The sequence below is a fragment of the Clarias gariepinus genome, chromosome 24 (genome assembly GCF_024256425.1).
Source record: "Clarias gariepinus isolate MV-2021 ecotype Netherlands chromosome 24, CGAR_prim_01v2, whole genome shotgun sequence".
Classification (NCBI taxonomy): domain Eukaryota; kingdom Metazoa; phylum Chordata; class Actinopteri; order Siluriformes; family Clariidae; genus Clarias; species Clarias gariepinus.
Window position 1 is genome coordinate 8,724,559 of NC_071123.1, and position 22,749 is coordinate 8,747,307.

The 22,749-nt window shown below is 39.2% G+C and overlaps 1 protein-coding gene across 6 annotated transcripts in view; it reads left to right on the forward strand.

Annotated features, from left to right (window-relative positions):
- sh3glb2b (SH3-domain GRB2-like endophilin B2b) overlaps positions 1–22,749 on the forward strand; it is a 58,165-nt gene that overhangs the window by 16,370 nt on the left and 19,046 nt on the right. For 3 of the 6 annotated variants that reach the window (XM_053485293.1, XM_053485294.1, XM_053485295.1), the window contains exons 3-6: positions 4,659–4,787; positions 12,399–12,532; positions 12,854–12,946; positions 18,398–18,460. In XM_053485293.1, the coding sequence (XP_053341268.1) occupies positions 4,659–4,787; positions 12,399–12,532; positions 12,854–12,946; positions 18,398–18,460 (419 nt within the window). The remainder of the gene's footprint in view (positions 1–4,658; positions 4,788–12,398; positions 12,533–12,853; positions 12,947–18,397; positions 18,461–22,749) is intronic. The other 3 variants (XM_053485296.1, XM_053485297.1, XM_053485298.1) reach the window with 1 other exon arrangement.

Below are 22,749 nucleotides of genomic sequence, written 5' to 3' on the forward strand. Positions count from 1 at the left end.
AATCTTTTCAGCATGACAGAACAACAGTGGCCACCTCTTGGTCTGCTGGAATGGTCCAGAATGCTTTCGGTTGATGAAAGTTGGCGATGTGATAAAACTCTACAAGAAAATCTCACCTCAGAATCATCTGAGGAGGCTTATTAGCTAAGCTTACATGGCTTTTATATTTCTTGTTGACCTGATCAGTAATTAAAGGGCAGTTTAGAAACCCTCATAAGCCTATAAGGAGATTTTGGCTCCCTCACTAGCTCCTGGTAAATTGGAGTGGATGATCGTAATGTACCCCTTTCAAGAGGGATATAATAATTTTATGGTCCCTCTGAAAAATATTATCCATGGTGAATCACAGTCATGCCCAAAACAGACGCCTTGCGCCCAGCAGTCCCTAAGGATTAAAAAAAAAAAAATTTAGGCAGTATACCAAGTGCAGAACACTTAAGGGTATTTGGAGCTCTTGAAGTCAAGAATTCTTAATGGACTTTAAGCTCACAGTCCTCAAGTGTATTTCAGGTACTCGCGACCGAAAACCACGGACTTGCTGGTGATCTTGGGGAATTGAGGTAAACTTTACAACCTAGATTCTGAATTCTATCCAACTTGAGTTATCAGCAGTAGAAATGGGAAAAGGTATCCAATAGTACAGCAGTGGGTTAAGTTAAACTGTTGTGGAGTGCTGTCCAGCTCAATCGGTAATGAGTTCACTTTGTCAAACACTCTCTTGATCTGGGACACCACATTTGGGTGCAGATGCCAAGTGTACTTTGTACAGTTTCGGTTCCCTGTTGCCTCTTAATAAGACTATGCATAAAACTGAACACCTTCTGTGCAAGGGTGGAAAGAGAGCCATCTGACCCATATAATTAATACTGTATAGTCTGAGCGATCAGGATGTGCAAGTTGTAGTGATTTTTTCAATGCCAGCAGTAACATCACTACCATACTGCCTCACGTTTTCAACAGTTTTCACAGGAATGTTATCAGGGCATCTTCATTCAGTGCTTGAGCAATGTGCATCAGGAGGTGGTTCAATAAGGGCAGCAAAACTTGATGCAAGGGTCAGTAGCAGGCATGTAGCCCGGGCCATCCTGCTCAGGATCAGTCATATAGATTGTGTGATTTTGAGCACAGGTACAAAACAATTCCCAGAGACTCGTGTAGAGATGTCAACTTCTTACGATCAGTCATAACATAAACACAATGACATTGATTGGCAATAAACTAATGACATCATCATGGTCACCAAAGACTCAAAGACTATGAGTGTAGCGAGAAAAAGGGTAGCCTGTCCAGGTCTGATTCTACAGAAAATCCAATTTTATTTAATTCAATTTAACAATCGTCATTGTCGCAAAGCAGTCAAAAGAATTATTTAAGTTTGTATGGAATATGAATGTGTATGAATCAAAATTGTCAGATAGTCCCTGATGAGCAAGCTGAGGGCAACAGTGGCAAGGAAAAACTCCCTGAGATGGCAATAGATAGAAACCTAGGAACCGGACTCAACAGGGAACCCATCCTCATTTGGATGAACAGAGAGCAGGAATTGATCTGCATTCATACTGTGGGTTAGGCGGCAGGCAGTTCAGCTATAACAGTTGATGTTAATTAATGTTAATGTGGAGTCCAGGTAGTTATTGGAGGATTTGTAAAAAAATTCCAGTACTGAACTATCGAGCAACTACGGCCAAGTCAAGTCCTCAGAGAACAGCTGTCAACATCAGTCGAGGCCAGAACCGTCTTTATGGTAGAGTAAAAATGTCCCCAGACACCAGATGCATCCCAAAGAGACACACGGGGCATCCATCTGACGAGATCTCCAACGAGAAGTGGGGCACCAGGATGGGTTAGACAGGTCCAGTGGCTAGAGGGAGTCTGGATCACTGGCAGCTCAGGAACATTTGTAGCTCGAGAGAGAGGGGAGGGAGAACAGGAGAGGGGAGAGCAGAAGAGGAGAGATAACAGTTAAGTATGGTCACAGTCACATAATGTATGAGGTAAATGTACAGTATATTTAGTGTAGAGTGCAAGCAGAGACTCCGGCAGGACTAACTATAACAGCATAACTAAAAGGGAGAGCCAGAAGAAAACACAGACATGAGGGCTCCCTGAGATGTAAAGCAACCAACCACCTCACCATCAACAAACCTGTGTGATCTATGAGAGTGGGGAAGACAGCATCTAAAGTTAAAGTGTGATCTAAAAGCTTGCTTTTAGCTGCATGTGGTCCTATGACTAGAACTTCTGTCTTATCAGGATTAAGCAGAAGGAAGATAATTAGCATCCAGTCTCTTATATTCTTTATGCATTGCTCAACTTTAGCAAGCTGTTTTTTTTTCATCTGGTTTTGCTGAGACATATAACTGTGTGTCGTCAGCATAACAATGAAAACTAATACCATGCTTACGGATTATGGTGCCCAGAGAAAAAAAAGGAGTGGGCCTAACACTGAACCCTGTGGAACACCAAACTCCACTAGAGAGTATGCAGAATAATTACCATTTAAATCTACATACTGGTCGAACAGGATCTCAGACAGGAGAGGGCTGTTCTCTTAATTCCTACTACATTTTCTAATCTGTAAAGAAGAATACCATGATCGATGGTGTCAAAAGCTGCACTGAGGTCGAGTAATACAAGCATAGTTACACAACTCTGATCAGAGGCCAATAGGAGGTCATTTACAGTACTACTTTAACGAGGGCTGTCTCTGTTCTGTAATGAGGGCTAAATCCTGACTGATACAGTTCATGTATGCTATTTCTATGTAGATATGAGCATAGCTGCTCCACTACTATCTTTTTCAGAATCTTAGAGATAAAAGGGAGGTTTGATATCGGCCTGCAATTGGACAGCTGACAGGGGTTGAGGTCAGGTTTCTTAATTATCGGTTCAATAACTGTTAATTTAAAAATATTTTAGGACATACCCAATGCTGAGTAAAGAATCAATTATTCTCAGCAGGAGTTCTGTTATTTCTGGCACTATCTGTTTGAGAAAATGTGTTAGTATAGGATCTAATACTGTATACAGGTTGATGAATTTTTAGAAGAGATGAGTAAAATTAGTTCATTCTTTTCAAGGGGAGTAAAGTATTCTAGGTTCCAATCTGACATGTTTAGTTTAACATCTGCATCAATTACATTGTCTGGTTTCAAAGCCTAAATTTTATGTCTAATATTTACAATTGTATCTATTTATACAGTAATCACCCAGTGCACCATAGCGCACCTTACATGGGGCTCAGCTGGCAAAGAGCCGAGGCCATGGACCCGGCCACCAGTTTCCCCAGATCTCACTCATGATCGAGCATCCATGGAAGGCCCTACCCTACAACCCACATAACTCAGCGGATCTGGTGCCAGACACCATAGCACACCCGGGAGGTCTTATAAGAGTCATGCCGCAGGGGACCAGAGCTGCCCAGAAGGCCCAATGGGAACCTATACTATATAGGGCATTACATTTTACGTTATAATGTTATTGCTGATTCATTATAAAGACTTGATTCAGCACTGCCTGTCCTAATCCTCTGTTTCATCTACTGCTAGGGTATATAGATACTTAGAAATCACTTTGTAACTTCGGAGTAATTTCTTATGGTGTGGCCCCACATGCATAAAAAGGAACCCAGGTGATTCTCACCACTCCTGAAAGTTAGAGGAAAAAAGGTAAAATGAACCTATTTTTCAAAGAAATGCCAAGATTTCTGTTTGAGATTAAGGTTGCCGGACTGAACGACGTGTGAATTTCAGTAGTCTGTCTCACCTCACACGTGATCCTGTGTTCGTTTTCATTTGGTGTATGTATGTGTCTGTTTTTCTGTCTCTTCATGTTACTTGGATAGTCCAGTGTAGCTCTAGGTTTGCATTCCGTTCAAGCTCGAGCTGCACGTCTTTTCGACTTGTTTAAGGAACCAGGCTCAGATGTGCACCGGTTTGTTCAGAATAAAAAAATACAGCTACACTAACCATTCACTAATACTTCTGGAAAAAATAATTATTTTTGTTTTAAGAATTATACTGTCAAGGTAATGGTTTCAAACTCTAATGCACTTACTGTATGTCTCTTTGGATCTCCATTCTTTTTGTATTACGAGATGCAGTAAAACCCATACTTCAAAGTTGGCTTTTAGCTCTAACAGCCATTGCAGCTGACGGAGAAATCACACTAAATTATTTTTGTTTTAACTGCCTCTGTCTTTCAAATTAGTGACTTTCCTTCTGTCGTAGTTGAGTTTATTGGCATCCTCATTAGGATACATGTGCATGACCTTTACTTATATACAGAATTACATTATACTGTAATAAAAATAGCTTTAACTATTAGCTTTTTATCGTGTTAGGTGATTTAAAAAAAGTCAATCTAATAATTGATAATAGAATGAATATTATGGTTAATGGACCTCAGAATGAAATTTTTGTGCCATGCTTGACCTTAAAAAGTCTATACTAAAGTTACATGCATATATAAACAACCCAATTTGGAATCTCTTTAGGGACGCATGATATGTCTACAGTAGTAAGTTATTTATTTATTTTTACATAAAGGGTTAATCATACATTTCATCACTGATGGCTGAAGCACTTTAGGGCAACTCATAGAGTGGTTTATAGACACGTGTGTTTTTTGGCCATCTTTTAATACTAATGTTTGCTCAGGTGCCCGCATCGAGGAGTTCTTCTATGAGAAACTGGACAGAAAGATCCCGACAAGAACCACAAATGGTGAGCTCCTGGGACAGTACATGCAGGATGCTGCCAAGGACTTCGGATCTGGAACGGCGTATGGTATGTAAAACTGAACCTGCGGTCACGGAGAGGAGATTTTTTCTTATTAAAAAATTAAAAAATTAATTTTAGAACAAAATGCTCCTATATAATAAGTAAGGTGTAGTGAAGCAAATGCTCAACAAAGAACGCTGCCGTCTGCTTTTTATTACTCATTGGCTTGGAACAGGGCTAGTTAATTGACGGCCCGCGGGCCACATGCGCCCCAGAATCGACCTCCGAGTGGCCCAGCCCGTGGTTCCGCCCATAGATAATAAATTAATATATATTATTTATAAATTGTTATTTAATATAATTTATTTATATATATATATTACATTAATATAAATATAAAGTATTTATTATGTCTATGGTCCCGCCAAAAACGCGCATTCCAACGCAATTACGTAGCCTGCAACACGCAAACACTGACGAGCGTGCCAGTAGTAGCTTAGATTACTATCAATCAATATGTCTTTCTCAACACTGAAACGTTAAATTGTCGATGAAAATCGTAAGTTTAACCCTGCCTGGACTGACAAATACTTGTTTATTTTACCACCACATCCAAACGCCAAACCGATGTGTTTAATTTGTAATGAGTGCGTTGGAGTATTTAAAGATTACAATGTGCGGAGGCATCATGTTGAGAAACACCACACTTTTTGCACCAATTTTCCAGAGGGATCTCAAGAGAGGGCTGGAAAAGTGCAGAGTTTGATTGCATCTTACAACCGGAGCAGTACTACCATGGTGCGGTCATTCACAGCCCAAGAGAGAGAAAAGGCCATTCACAGACTCTGAAATCGTAAAGGACTGTATGCTGGCTGTCGTGGATGAGGTGAAAAATGACGATAAAATTAAAATGAGCGTGGTATCTGCTATAAAAAACGTACCCCTGTCAGATACTTCAAACATTCGTAGGGTTGAAATTCTTGCTGCTGATGTGTATGAAACGCTGTTAGGAGACCTGATGAAAGCTGATACTATGTCTATAGCAGTAGATGAGTCCACAGACAAAACTGATACTGCTCAGTTGTGCATATATGTCCGTTTTTTTTATGGCAAATGCTTCCGAGAGGAGCTGCTTGGCCTACTTCCGTTAGAAGGACACACAACTGGCGATATAGTCTTTGGGAAAATTTCCGCCTTTTTTAAAGACAGTGGTCTGGATATGAAGCGTGTGTGCATGCTTGTGACAGATGGGGCTCCGTCCATGACAGGGAAAGTGAATGGTTTGGCAGCACGTTGGTCCGCTGTTGCACCTCAGTTGATCACCTTATACTGCATTGTGCATCAGGCGGTGTTGTGCGCAAAACTAAGCGGGGCGCTCAGAATGACAATGACAATGGACAGCGTTATGGCTATAATTAATTTTATTCGCTCCACATCAAGCCTAACACCGCTTATTCCGCATGCTGCTGTCAGAAATGTCTGCTGAGCACCACAACCTTCTTTTGCATAATGACGTGAGGTGGCTGTCCAAATGCAAAGCACTGGAGCGTTTCTGCGGTCTCAGAGAAGAGATCATAACTTTTCTCCGCGGCAGCAAGCAAAAAAAGGCAGAAACGCACTTGAGTCGCATACTGGACGACAACTTCATGGCCGATTCCTGCTTTCTTAGCGGCATATTCAAACACCTGACCGATCTCAATTTGGGACTACAAGGCAGAGACAAAACTGTCATCGACCTTGTGGAACAGATGCGCGCATTCCAAGTTAAACTGGACCTTTTCGCAAATGATTTGAGCACAGGCCGAATGCTGCATTTTCCGACACTCCGCAAATGCATCTCATCCCCCGCACAAATCACGGATGTGATGACAGATTTCATTGTGATGTTGAAAAATAACTTTGCTGGTCGATTGGATGGACTTGATCTGCCCACAGAGTTGGCCGTTTTTGTCAGAGACTCATTCACTGTTGCAAAAGAAGGGGACTTATTCGCCAGAGCTAAGAAACTGGTCCCTTCCATTGACGAGGGGAAATTCACACTCGAACCTGTTGACATGCAGTCATCTGTAACCATGGCACAGGAGCTTTTCACTAACGGGCCTGCAGTGTTTTGGACTGATGTCAACGCACATCAGTTCCCTAAATTAAGAAAGTAGCGATCGTCATGCTCAGTATGTTTGGATCAACATATACATGTGAGTCAAGTTTTTCACACATGAACTTCATAAAAAGCAACTCTCGTTGCTCCCTGACTGACCATACTCTCCACCAATGCCTTCGAATTGCATTGACAACTTACGAACCTAAAGTCACTGCTCTCGTTCAAAACAAAAAATGTCACTTCTCCCACTAAGTCAGCAGGGTAACTGTAGCCTACAATACATCAATATAATGTGGGATGCGTAACAGAGGCATGCCTAATCACACATGGTGATTTAAAATATGTTCCCTCAGTGTCGTTATAGTTGTGAATACTGTGCACTATTTTGTTTTATGCACTTTGTGATCAGATAGGTCAGATATGTAGCCTAGGTCAGTTTTTTTTTCTTTTGTAAGTGGAAAAAATAGGGGCTACCTCAGATTCTGTTAATTCAGCTCTTTTTGTATGCACCTTTTGCTCTGCAAACTGACCAAAGTTAAAAGAGAAACGACGAATAAACCTTACGTTTTTCAATAAATTTGTTTGTGTTGATTTTAAAATTTGTCATTACGAGCTGCTTTGCCGCTAACATGACTGGCCCAGCTAACCCTCTTGGTTTGACAATCTGGCCCAACTGAATTTGTAATTGAATAGCCCTGGCTTAGAATCTGTATTTCATTTCATGCTTTTCAGTGGTCAGTAGAGGGCACACTTGTATTTTCAAAGGAACGGAACTGAAATAGAGCGTTACATACTTCACTGCCTGTGCCAAGTGCTAAAAGGTCATGAACGTTTCAACACCCTATTTAATAATTAAAGCTTTGTAAAGTGGAATAGTAAATCTGCATTCTGCAAGTCTGGTTAATGTAGCTTTTAAATTGGAAATCTGTCTGCGGCATAAGATATACATATACACATAAATAAATATACTGCTTATACGTAACTCTGAGATGAAAAAAGTAACAAATGTATAGGTCAGTGCCGTTGCAGTAATGGATTTACTAATCCGTTTTGCTTTTATCTGATTGCTGTAGTCATGATTCGCAGAAGGCTTACAGAGCATGTACTGTAGGAGCCCTGTTTTAAAAGGTATTAATCAGGAGAGGGGTTCAAAAGAAAATGTGAGCAAGAAGTGGAGAAAATGCAGCTTTATGATGATGCGATATCCTGCCAAAATTGACAAAAGCATAAAAAGATCAGGAAGGCTCCCAAAAGCCCTTTCTCCTACCCGAAAAAACCAAGCCTGCCCACGTAAATCATCCCAAATGTTTCAGAATGTTTTCCGGTCTGATGAGACCAAACCCTTTAAGTAGTAGTTTCAGAATGAAACTAATGAAATTGAGTCAAACCCGGACTTATGTTTGTTCAGGATAGAAGAACACAGTTATTAAAGTGAAAACTATTTTTATTTCTCTATATAATCTCCTGCAACAAGAATGCACTTTTCCCAATGTTTCACTAGTGCTCAGATACCATCAAGGTAGAACGTTTTCCCTGTACGACAGATCCATGATCGGACTCCCGGTCCGGACTATACAGTACCAGAGAAGTGGCAACAATCACTCCCAGCCAAGTTCCTGTAATGTGCAAGTGATCAGTATGAGGTTGCACATTATCCTACAAAAACTGCCTTTGATGATTAGACTTTTCACTGCTTTTATCTGTGTGCATTACATTCGCTGAACATTCCTAGGAACAATTGCGGTAGCCCCTGAGCCTCCTCAGCCAGCATCGTCATACTGAGTCTCAACGCCATACTGTTTTATGCTTCGTTCACGAGAAGTCCCAGCTTGACTTGAACTTTCTTCATAGTTCATTTCTGGGAACAAGTTAGCATGGGAAGCAAGTCCTCCCCTCATATAGGCTACAGATGGAGGGTGGGCCTGGGGGTCTATGAGCATCACACAATGAACAGTAAAAAACCACAGTGCCAGGAAATAAACTGCAACTGGTGTCAGTGGGGGGGATTGTGTGGCCAAACAAAATTTTGTCATCTCTAGAAATCTAACAAAATTCAAGTACAAATTGAAAAAGCAGCTTCATGAACACCAAGAACGGGATATTCTGCCAAAATTGACAAAAGCATAAAAATATCAGGAAGGCTCCCAAAAGCCTTGAAAAAAAAAAACACAAAAAAAAAACAAGCCTGCCTAAATCATCCCAAATGTTTCAGAATGTTTTCTGGTCAGATGAGACCAAACCAACAAAGTAGTACAGTAGTTTCAGAATGAAAGTAATGAAATCCTATTGAACCAATCGTAGTTAAAAGCTGTAGAATGGCATTAGGAGGACTATGGACAGGAGATTTTATGCATCCATAGTGCATACAAATGCATTCATCTGCATGTGCGCATAAAATTAAACTCGCATTAGTAAATGACACAAACAGTGCTACCAAACTGCCTTTACAAACAATTATCATGATCGGTATGTAGATATAAAAAAAAAAAAAATGAAATTAGAATTCTCTTCCTTTAAATGTAAACTATTTGTTCGTTGTTTTTGTCAGGACTTGAGCAAAATGTTCGGCCTCAGCTATTGTTTATAAGCAGATGCCATGTTACTGAAGGATCACCGAGAGCCCAAAGGACAAAACGCTGATTTCCTACCCAAATAAAATTTTTTACTGTTCAATAAAAAGATCACATTTATAACAGTTTGCGACATTTCCGATAAGAATGATTGCATATAATAAAATACACACTCATCAGCCACAACATTATGACCACCCGCCTACTGAAACAGTAATGACTGGTGTGTTCTGTCTCCTTTGTATTGGAACCAGACATATGGGAACGTCCCAAATTGCACATGGTGTGTAAATGAGCGTTTAAGTCTGTCTATACAGAATGTGTGTGTGCCCTGCGATGGATTGGCACACCGTCCACGGTCTACCCCACCTCGTGCCCTAAGTCTCCTGGGAGAGGCTCCAGGCCCCCCGTGACCCTGCATACAAAGTAAAGCGGTATAAACAATGAGCGAGTGATTACAATGATAATATTATTATTATTACTATTATCATCATTTGGTCACAGATATGAACTAGAACAACCATTAAAAACATATGAGCAAAAAAACCAAGATGTAATCATCTTGCCGAGGTTATGCTGAAAAAAAAAAAAAAAAAAAAAGGCATGTCTTAGAAGGATAACTTTATATTGCACATTTATATATACATTTAAGCATTTGGCAGACGCTCTTATCCAGAGCGACTTACAAAAAGTGCTTTAAAGTTTACATCATTGGATACATACTTACACTGGGTTAACTAGGTCAATAACTAATATATTCCGACCCCATATACACAGTGGGGCAAAAAAGTAGTCAGCCAGCCACTAATTGTGCAAATTCTTCCACTTAAAAAGATTAACTGGCCTGTAATTTTCATCATAGGTTTACCTCAACTATGAGAGACAAAATAAGAAAAATTTAGTGTGTACATACAGTATGTGTGCTTAGTGTTGTACTACTGGTTATGTAATGCAACACTATGCACAAATTGTGTTGAGTTAATAAAACAAATGTTATAGTACAAATACCTAAAATATGTTCTTAGACAGGGAAGTGAAGTAAATCTACTTACTTGGTGTTACCTTCCACCTCCGGCTTTGTGATGGAAGGTTCAACAGACTGATTTGAGTGTGATGCCCAGGTGAATTGCCCCTTAACAGAAACGTATATTGTCCAGAGGAAGTTGAGTAATGGAACTGGAGGTGCAAAAGATTAAGGAATCTGATTACTAATTAGAACATCATGGGTTCGAGTCCCAGCACCACCAAGCAGACACTTGGGCATTCCAGCAGGGGTCTTAAGAGGTGCAGTATTCCTCTGATCCCAACAAGTAAATCTGAGCATTTAAAAATTGTGATTAATTATGATAAATCGCGGACTATGACTGATGAACAACACTTTGTCTTTTAAATAAAAAAATAAAAAATAAACTCATGCCAGTGGTAATAGCAGTTTCCGGCTAATATTTGGCAACAGGTTTTAACTTTGAATATTATTTATAAATATGACATTTCTTTTATGACTATTTTAATGAGTCTCTGCTTTATACTGTAGGACTATTTTGGACTTTTTTTTTTTTTACTTGTTTAAACCTTTTCCATCCCTGTTTAACCACAGGAATGTTTAACAACAGGATGCCACATTTCGAAAAAAACTGTGTTTATAAGTTTTATCTGTAATGAAAGGAAGATGATTTGGTGTGGGCTGGATGGCATCTCCCGCTCATTTATTTCAGAATAGGAGATCTTGGATTTCCTTAGGTTGTTTGGTTTTTTTAAGTATTGTGGGAATGATCCTCCCACACACAGGGCACCAAAACAGATGAATCACTCATGACATGTGAATTTCAGTGCCCTCTAATTTGTTGAACCTATAAAATTACAACTCGGTACAGCCCATGACCATATCACAGTTACCTTATGAATGGGAAAGAGAGAGATTTAAGTATCTGAGTCTGTTTGTATGTTGTTCTTGTACAAAATTTACAAAAATACAGAATTGGTAATGACATTAAAAATGAAACCGAAAAAAACAAACAAACAAAAAAAAAAACGTAGGACTCCACCACCTACCCACCCCCTCCCGCCCTGACTACTTCCACAGGGCTGAAGAGGGTAGGTGGCAGCCAGGTGCTGCTAATCATCTGTATGCACCCTTTATATAAATGCAGAACGTTTGCCAGTTTCCTGGAATGCCTAGAGGGGAAAAAAGTCTGAACAATGGTCCAAACCAAATTTATGTGACCGACTGATAAAGTCAAACAGATGCAATTATTTCCACTTGCTTGCTGCTGAAAGTGGACCTACAAGCTTGTCTTATGCCTTCATTTCTGTTAAATAAATGGCACTATGGGGGAAAAATTATATTGTTGTCTGTCTAAGGTTGTATTTACCTTATACTAACAACTGCTAAGATCGGGTGATTTTTGTACTGTAATGTTTTTACACAAAAACACTTCAAATTAAAAGAGGAGGCCCTAACTTTTACACATGACTGTATAACACAAACAGATTAGATAGATACACGGTCACACTCTTGCACTGTGGGGAATTTGGAAACTTTAGCCCATTATGCATGTTTGTGAACTGTGGGAGGAAACCAAAGTATCTGGAGGAAACCAGGGAATGAAAATCGACCTCTCGGCCCTAGACGTGCGAGGCCACAGGTGCTTATTGCCATGACATCATGCCTGGCGTGGCTGGAGGAAAAATATACATGTGCTGTATATATGGGAGTTCCTAAATTTCTCCCCAATTTAGTCATATCCAATTCCCCTCAAGGCTCACAGCCATCTTTAGTAATGAAATATCCAATGTGATGAAGCCATGCACCCATTGTTGGAATATTATTCCAAGACTCAACTTGTGAAAGAGTGGTCCTGAGGGCATGAGGATTTGTTTTCACATATGAACCGCCCCCACATTGGGTACTGTAATCAAATCTAAAGGCATTTTAATAATTTGTTTTCAAATGAAAATAAGCCTCATGTAATGGGAAATACTATTTTGCTGTGTTTGTGTGTTCAGGAAGTACGTTGTACACCGTAGGAGACTATCAGAGAAGGCTAGGGATTGCAGAGAGAGAGTTCTTACAAGCATCAGCTGTCAGCTTCCTCACACCTTTGCGGAATTTCCTCGAGGGTGACTGGAGAACCATATCGGTAAGATTAACTTTTCAGGAAATGAGAAAACGTGCTTGTACAGAAAGAGAATGAGAATCACAAATGTGATCTGTATGTAAAATTAAATTAAATTTTATTAGTATAGCGCTTTAAACAGTTTTCATAGTTGCAAAGCAGCTTTACACAATCGAAAGAAAATATGGAAGGTGTTATAAAATGTGAATGTTTATGAATCGAAATGATTAGATGACTTAATTGCGATTTTATTATTATTATTATTATTATTCAATACAATCGGACTTGTCTGCCCATGACTTTGTGAAAGGTTACATGTGTTCAGATCAACTATGTTTCTTTCAGAAAGAAAGAAGGCTACTGGAGAACCGCCGCCTTGACTTGGATGTCTGCAAAGCACGTCTGAAGAAAGCCAAGCTTGCGGAAGCGAAAGCTGCTGTGAGTCATGTTACTGCTTGCTTAAGTCTTTTCTGAACCTCTGTTTTCGATTTAGTTCATCCATTTCCAACCCTGGGTTATACAGTAAATAGTAGGTTTCCCCCTCCCCTACATGCAAATCTGACTTCATTCAGGGAACAATGCCATCTCTGAATGGTGCAACGTTACTGTGAGTCAGCACGATGATGAAGTAGAGTCACCATGTGAGGGGCGTGTTTATGTTTCTACTCGTGATGGAGTTGCATCAGGAGATTAGGAAATCTTCACATGTGCTCTGCGAAGATCATTCCTGGAACTGCTGCCGTGGCAAATTACGTCATCTATCTCTAGTGGATAGAAAAGAAGCTTCTAAAAATAGCATTTAGTCCCACCTATTCCTGCGGCTGGGATGTTCCCTCTCCACCCCCGTAAACGTTTTATAGTTCTTGCAGGTGTTGGCTGGTGGTATCATCATGAATCATACTGAAGACAGACTCTTATAGGATAATATATATAATATATAAAAACCTTGTGTAATATGATACCCAGGGTAATGTGATGCACTGCCTCATTCTGTTCTATAAGTAAAGACCATAGTTAAAGTCTTGACTAAAAAAATAACTTATCATTAGATTAACTATAATACTACAGCAATACATGGAACAGTCATCATTTTCTTGTCTGTCGCATTTGTGTTTGTGTGTGGATGTTTGTCTGTAGATGCGTGGAGTGCCATCCCTTATCTTTATTTATGCGCATTAACACGTTTCTTTGTTGTCATTTGCACAGTGTGAGGGAGATGTGAGTACCAGTGTCTGTGTGTGAGAACGTTTGTCTTGCATATTGTTTCTCTTTGGTTGTGTCTGGTTTGATCTGTATTTAAAGGCTCTCACTTATTTCCAATCAGCTAAGACTTGTGCCTATTTTATTAAAATGGGCAAAGAATAATCAGGTCAGTTAAAGCATAGCTCTGAACGGCACTGTCTGGGACTAACGTACAAATGTAGAAACGTTGCATTATTGTAAACACAGGCTTAACTTGTGAGTAAGCTGCCGTACATAATGAAAAATGTCTTTCGACAAAATGAAAGGATATCTTTAGTATGACCTATTGTATCAGCACACCGGAATTGACACACATGTCTCCCTCTGCTTCCCGCATTTTATTCCTTGACATTTGCACTGGATGTTTGAGGTGTGTCTGTCTACATCATTGATTTCAAAAGAATATAGGCAATTATGTGAAAGATTATAATTCATATCCTGTGCACAGGAGGAAAAACGCAGGCACACACGCACATACTACTGTATACCAATACACACGCAAGCTTAACTTGTGCCAAATACCTTGTGCCCGGGCTATATGGTAAATTCATTTTGGTATATAGGAGTAATCAAGGATACCGGAATAAATAAAAAAATTACTGATATTGAAAATAATTTGAAACTGTTATATATTTTTTTCGCTTTATGTTCATTTCTCAGTATTTTAAGTTTCATTTAATTTTTTATTTTTTTTTTGCTTTTTGCTTTTGGTCTCCAGTTTTTCACTTTCGTGCCTCGTGTTTTTTTTTTTTTTTAAAGTTTCACTGTTGAGTTTTTCGGTTTCAGTCGTCAGTTTTTCACTTTTGCTCCTCATTATTTATTTATTTTTTTTGGTTTCACTGCTGACTTTTCACTTTTGCTTCCTAACTTTTTAGTTTCATTCACTGTCTAGATGAAACGTAACTGTCAATAAAAAAACTTTTTCTGTACTTAGATCATAAACTTATAAACAAATAAACCAATCATTGTCAATCATCACATTATATATATATATATATATATATAGCGTGTGTGTATATATGTGTGTGTGTGTGTGTGTGTAATATGTGTATATATATATGGTAGTATTGTAAAGTCCAGTTATGCAGTGATTGATGTACAGAGGTAGCTATTAGGATTTACAGGTTCATTTTCAAAACACCTTATGGACAGACACCTGTCAAGCATTTATACAGTGCTCAGGTCAAGCTAGGGGAAGATGTTAGAAAACTGGGTTTGCTGTTCATACTGTTGTGGATGGTTTATAGATTTAAATGTCTTTGTTCTCTTACTTAACTGTCACAAAGTAAATTAATGATCGCTTTCATAAACTTGCTTTAAAGATTTTTTTGCCATTTTATAAAGCAAATTGCCCATGCTCCATTAATCATAGTGACACGAGCCGATCCTGAATGACTGTGAGCTCAAGCAAGCGGAAGGGGTGGTTAGCTGTTAGTTGTCTGAGTGGTGAAAAAGTTCGAGTCTGAATAAACAATTCAGAAAGACATGTTCAGGGGCTCCATGTCTTTCAGAAGAAGCACATTTTAACCTTTTAATATGTGGATGAGAATTATATATGACTAAATTAGGGGGTAAAATCAGTGAGAAAAATACAATAAATTTACAATAATTGTTTAAAGTCTGAATGTTTAAATGAAGATCAAAATATTTATTCAGTTTAAACCATTTATATAACATGAAAAACACCACCTTGCCTCACCAGCCCCAAATAAAACAGGTCAAGAAAAGTTGGAGTCTTTTTACCATGCAAATTTTTTAAGAACATTTATAAAAGTGAAAGGAACGGGGTTGAACAGAGAGGATTTTGCAAGAACACAGTACCATTTTCTCCAAAATAGGTGTAGATGTGGCACCAAACCTTTTATTATTAGTCAACCTTGAGTTTCCATAAGACAGGAACTTGAAAAATGATTTTTACACACTTTGCCTAAATTTACAATAATGAAAAAAGAAAAATTGGGATATGTCTAAATTCATGTACATGTAAAAATCTTTGAAGGTCAAATAATTAAACAGATATGACGAATACAAACAAAACATTTACATTTAAAAACATGTAAATGGTTTGCTATTCGAAAGTGTTGCATTTAAAACACTGCAGTATTCTGATAATAAAATACTGCATCATTGTACTGCACACAAAATACTGCATTACTGTAATACTAACTAACCAAGTATGAAAATCTTAAAATGATGTAGACCTTGCCTTTTATATAAAATCATAGACAGTGGAACCTTGAATTGCAAGTATAATTCGTTACGGAAGCATGCTTGTATATCAAAGCACTCGTGTATCAAAGCAAATTTCCCCCATAAGTAATAATGTAAACTCTAATGATTTGCTGGACAATCCAAAAATATTCATAAAATATAATTAATTAAATAATTAATACATGGTAAAGTGCTCGCCCTATCATTCGGTGATCGCGAGTTTGATTCCTGGGTGATGCTGTAACCTCTCACAGCCGAAAGTCTAGAGAGAGCTGATTGGCCAAACTCTCTCAGAGGGGCGGGATAAGAGATACTTACTGTAGTGCTCCCATATTAATCACAGCTCTACAGCCAATTAGGGGCGTCTGTGAGCTCATGCAAGCGGAAGAAGCAGATGGCGCTGTCCTCAGTGTGTGAGCCACATGGTTCGGTAAAAACGCATGATAGTCTTCGGCCCTCCCAACTGAGTGGTAGTAGCCTTAATGTGGGATCCCCCTGGTGTTGGGGAGGAATTGGACAAGACTAAATTAGGGAGAAAATTGGGAAAAATGAAAAAAATATAAAGTAAAAATACAACAAACTAACCGGCATGTTACCTTTGAAAAGAATCATGGCTGTAGTTACTGAGACCATAGAGAGGAGAAAACAAGGGAAGGGGTGTGGTTAAGGGGGCTGCTGTGTAGAAAGACACACCTGGATGTTGACTATACGAGTGACGCATGTGCACTAAGAACGAGCATGAGAGACGATTACCCACAATTCCGCAGTGCGAGAGAGAAAAGAACCAGTTGTGATGACGTCAAAACTAAAAGCGCATGCGTGCTACATGATACTTGATGATACTTGGTATTCGTGTATAGACTCACTCGTTTTTCAAGTCAAAATGTATAAAAACTTTTTGCTCGTCTTGCAGAATGCTCGCAAACCATGTTACTCGCAATCCAAAGTTCCACTGTATATCCCTTGCATGTTGCATCTATATAACCCAGCATGTAAATTTTTTTATTTGGCAGTGGATTTCGTTAAGTGTTTAGTTAATTGATCCCACTGGATTGTTCAGATGATCTTAACAAGGGAACGTATTTTTACGTCAAAGTTGAACCTAAAAAAACCCCAAAATAACAAGCATATACTGTACATGCATATAAAGCTGCACAAGGTGGATTGTGTTGTGGTCCAAGTCTTGATGATTGAACCCGAAAGTTTTTATTTCTTTATTTTTCATAACATTTGATTTTTATAATAGAATTCTGAATTGATGCCTATTGATGCAAAGATGCAACTGATGATGGGGCCTCCGAGTGGCGCAGTGATAAAGTGCTCGCCCTATCATCCGGAGATCGAACCCTGGGTGATGCTGTTACATCTCACAGCCGGAGGTCTAGAGAGAGCTGATTGGCCGAGCCCTCTCAGGGGGGAGGGATGAGAGGTACTCGCACTTCCACATTAATTACGGCTCTACAGCTAATCACGGGCGTCTGTGAGCTTGCGCACACAGAAGGAGTGGCTAGCGCTTTCCTCCGAGTGTGGTAGTCCGCCCCTAATGGTGCGTGAGCAGGCAGTTCGAAAAGATCCGGTCGCCTGACGTCATGCGGTTCAGAGGAAAAATGTGATCATCTTCGGCCCTCCCAGCTGAGTGGTAGTAGTAGTCTTAATGTGGGAGCCCCCTAGTGACGGGGAGGAATTGGCCACGACTAAATTAGGGGAGAAAATTGGAAAAATCCAAAAAAGAAAAAAAAAAAAGAGGAAGATTATGCCTGACTTTCCCATTTTACACACCATGTAAACATTCATTCATTCATCTATACCACTTATCCTGGGTCGTGAAGGGCCTGGACACCTATGACACGAGTCACGGTATGACCTGGACAGAGTGCCAATCTATTGCTGGACGCGCACCCTCACATGCGCACACATACACAAAACATGCAACTTTTGGTAATGTCACTTACCTAATCTACATGTCTTTGGACTGTGGGAGGAAACCGGAGTACTTGGAGGAAACCCACCAAGCACGGGAGAACATGCAAACTCCCTGCACACAGACCCTGGTGGGAATCGAACCCTCGACCCTGGAGGTGCAAGGCCGCAGTGCTAACCATGACACTCTTATGCCGCCTCCATACAGACATGTTAGGAAAAAAAACTATTTAAAAAAAAAAAAAAAAAAGGACAAGAAGACATGATATGAAGTGCTGCTAAATATTAAGTAGATAAGATTATGCAACAATAACAAGTCTGTCCTGGCTGGCGCTTCTTGCTTTTCAGTAATGACAACGAATAAACCACTTGACTCTACATCTCATGTTTTGCTTTGCTGCTTGCTTGCTTTTGTTTGTGTTTCCTTAGTTTGAACTAAGTGTGCTGTGTGCTAAGGCAGTTTTATATGGATGCATGATTCTGTGTAAAATTCTGTTTCCCCCCTTCACTTTTTAGGCTGCACCTGATTTTCAGGAGACTAGGCCCCGCAATTATGTTCTGTCCGCCAGTGCATCTGCGGTAAGAGTGCTGCAGAAAATATTGGTGTCTTTCTCTCCCTGTCCCTCTCCCTTTCGAGAAAACAAGCCACAAAATCCAGGCAAACAGCATAGCACCTGGTTTACTTGAGAAATGCTTGCCAAACACTCCCACATACTGATCTAAACATCAAAGATTTTTATGCCCAAACAGGCCATTTCGCCCACATGCATACTTTGTTAAAATATGTGTTCTACTGCGATTAGTTTTTTAAATCCTGTGGATAAGACCTGACTATTATTCTTACTTTAAGCACATTACTGGGATTTCATCTTGAATGTGTTTACAAAATTTGATTGATGGTGATATACAAAATGGGAAAATGAAGTGTGGAAGGAATGTGTGTGGGTGGTTTCCTCTTTTTGATGCTTATTTTTATCTTGATCTAATTTTGTCCGTCCTTCCAGCTGTGATCGGTACAGTGACTTTCGTGTGTCCTTTCATTTGACCACCATGGCTTATTTTTTCTTTTAGGTATGTCCTTTTTAAAAAAATGTAGATTTGAACAGTTCAATGTTTAAAAAGATCTAATCTTTAAAATGGCACATTAACAAAATTCATAAAATTAAATACCACCCCCCCCCCCCCCCCAAAAAAAAAAAACTAAATAATGTCTATTATATTTTTAAAAATTGCTTAAATTCGTATAAATTGGCTCAAAAAGTGGATACCTAAAATTTCTAAAAGAATGCAGATGCTTTCAGGGTGGTCGAACTTAGGCCACCCACAGTTGTCTGCTTTACTTGCACCACACAAAAACAAAGAAAGAAAAAAAGAAAAACAGAAGATTAACCAAGAGGAGGTATAGTATTAGTCTGGTATTGGTGTACACCCAAGTAAATAAAAAGTATGCTAAGTATATTAAATCCTCGCATGCCAAAGCATACTTAAGTGTACTTTCTCCAGACTATTGACTAGTACAGTATACTTGAAGTTTGTACTAAGTGTATTTAAGTTGTAATTAAATTCTACCAAAACACAATTTTAATTGTATTAAGCATACTTTTGTGTGCTGAGGTGGAACACTTTTAAGTATACTTAGTACACTTAAAGTATATGGCTGTGTGTGTACCTGACAGTAATTAATGAAATGTAAGTATATATTTAATGTATTATAAGTACATTACAACAATTCCTACTGTTACTATGTGTATATATATATATATATATATATAGTGTGTGTATGTGTGTGTGTATGTATATTGATATATATATATATATATATATATATATATATATATATATATATATATATAAGCGCTCACCCACACGACACCACACACGCTGTCTGCCATCTGCCCTGAACCATGTAAACCGAGATTCATCTGTAAAGAGAACACCTCTCCAACGTGCCAGACGCCATTGAATGTGAGCATTTGCCCACTCAAGTCTGTTACAGCGACGAGCTGGAGTCAGGTCAAGACCCCGATGAGGACGACGAGCATGCAGTTAAGCTTCCCTGAGACGGTTTCTGACAGTTTGTGCAGAAATTGTTTGGTTATGCAAACCAATTGTTTCAGCAGCTGTCTGAGTGGCTGGTCTCAGATGATCTTGGAGGTGAACCTGCTGGATGTGGAGGTCCTGGGCTGGTGAGGCCGGTTGGATTTACTGCCATATTTTCTGAAACGCTTTTGGAGACGGCTTATGGTGGAGAAATGAACATTCAATGCACGAGCAACAGATCTGGTTGACATTCCTGCTGTCAGCATGCCAATTGCACGCTCCCTCAATGCTTGTGGCATCTGTGGCATTTTGCTGTGAGACAAAACTGCACATTCCAGGGTGGCCTTTTATTGTGGGCAGTATAAGGTACACCTGTGCACTACTCATGACGTCAGATCAGCATCTTGATGTGGCACACCTGTGAGGTGGAATGGATTATCTCAGCAAAGCAGAAATGCTCACTATCACACATTTAGACTGATTTGTGAACAATGTTTGAGAGAAATGGTAATATTGTGTATCTGGAATGAATTTTAGATTTTAAGTCCATCTCATGAAAAATCGGAGCAGAAACAAAGGTGTTGCGTTTATATTTTTGTTAAGTGTGTGTATGTATATATATATACACACACACACACACACACACACACACACACAGTGGAACCTCGGATTACGAGCATAATTCGAAGTGGGCTCGTATTCCAGAACACTTGTAAACCAAATATAATTTTCCCATAAAAATTATAATCTTACACATTAAAACTTCCTTATCTCGTTTAAACGCACTCACACACACATTAACGGAAAGACTGTTGTTCTCTCCTAAATTATTAAAGCTTCTTTTTTTTTTTTTTTAATGTTGTTTGCGACAGCGTAACAGCCCGTTAATTCATGCTCGTGTAATGATGAGATGGACAAACCGTTCTTTTATTTTCTGCATTGTCAGGTTATAGTACAAACTTTCGGGTGGATCCTGCACTTAAATCCAACAAAAAAAAACTACTGAAGAACAAAACTCAGGCTCTATATCCTAACTTAAATCTCGCATTCGCGTTCACACACAGCGGACTGTATTACCCACAATGCAACTTCCGCACTGGACTACACTTCTGTAAACAGCGGTCATGAATCAAATCTCCTGCTACACTGTTTTATCTAAAAAAAAAAAAAGAAAGCAATAAACATCGCTAATGACACTCGTGTGAGCGCAAACTAACAATCACTGCTGTAAAGTAAAACAAACAAATGACCCAGCACCTTACCTCTGAAAAGATTTGAGAAGAGTTTCTTCGGAGAGCCGAGTGTGTCTTGTGCCTTCATTTCAGTGCGCACGTGGGTTTTCGTGAATGGGTGGTTACACACACACACACACACACACACACACACACACACACACACACACACACACACACACACACACACACACAGACGGACGGCACAGTGTCTAATTACGCTTTCCCGCGCACACCGCGATGAGAAAGAAAATAGATTTTTAACCTCTGTATTGAGATTTTCTTTTGCCTTACTCGCGCACACACACGTGTTATAAAAAACAGTACACGCGCTGTACACATCGCTTCCGAACATAAAATAAAATATGTTTCACAAACACATACTCACAGTGTTATAGTGCGTGCACAGATGTTGATTATACCAGTAAGAGACGAGCTCTAAGACCCAGCAGAGGAGACGATTCCGCAGAGCAAGAGAGAGAAAAACCGTTGGCTCAGTTGTGATCACGTGACGTTCAGCGTCAAAACAAGAAGCGCATGCGTGAAACATGATACTCGGTGCTCGTAAACCAAGACAATGCTCATCTTTCAAGTTAAATTTATTAAAAATCTTTGCTCGTCTTGCGGAACACCAAACCTTGTTACTCGTAATCTGAGGTTCCACTGTATATATAGTTATAACGCTGCTGCAGTTTGTGCAATTGTAGCTTTATGATAGTGAGCGCACAGAAGAGAGAGAGTGCAAACATAAATTATCTTGAATGAGTTTTATTAATTATCTAAAACGAGTTTGAGGGCGATTTGAGGGAGATTTAGCTTGCAAAAACGCTTCCAAAAGTGCGCACACGAGAATACTTTCTGTACATTTGTACAGCGATTAATTTAAGCAAAAATAAATTTAAAAGCAGTTTAAATTATTATCTAAGACCTAAATAAGAAACTAGACCAACCTTTCACTTAAAGTATATTTTCCTATAATCTATTTTTGGAAAGTGTACTATAATACAATAATTTTGAAGCATGTTTAAAGTTTAATTCTAAAATTTGGTAAAAGCATGATGTTGGTATACTTTTTATATATTAACTTATGGTACAACTTTGTTAGTATATTTGCAATGTACTATCGAAGATTTCAATACATGTGTAATACACTAAAGTGTATTTTTTTTCACTGGGGCAGCCATAGCTAAATGTTTTGAAAAGGACACAAACAAAACTTTTCACAAAGTCCCCTGCTTCTGTGTTTTTAGATCTTTTTGTCAGATGTTACTATGGGATAGTGAAGTATAATTACAAGCATTTCACACATGTCCAAGACGTTTATTGACAGTTACAAGTCTATGCAAAGAATCAGTGTTGACTATTCTTTTACAAGATCCCTGCAATTAGCTTTGACAAGCTGTCAATCAATTTCTTGGCCACATCCTGACTGATGGCAGCCCTTTCTTGCATAATTAATGCTTGGAGTTTGTCAGAATTTGTGGGTTTATGTTTGTGCACCGGGCTCTTGAGGATTGACCACAAGTTCACAATCTCAATGGGATCAAGGTCGGGGGGGCTTCCTGGCCAAAATTTTGCTGTTTTGTTTGCCGAGCC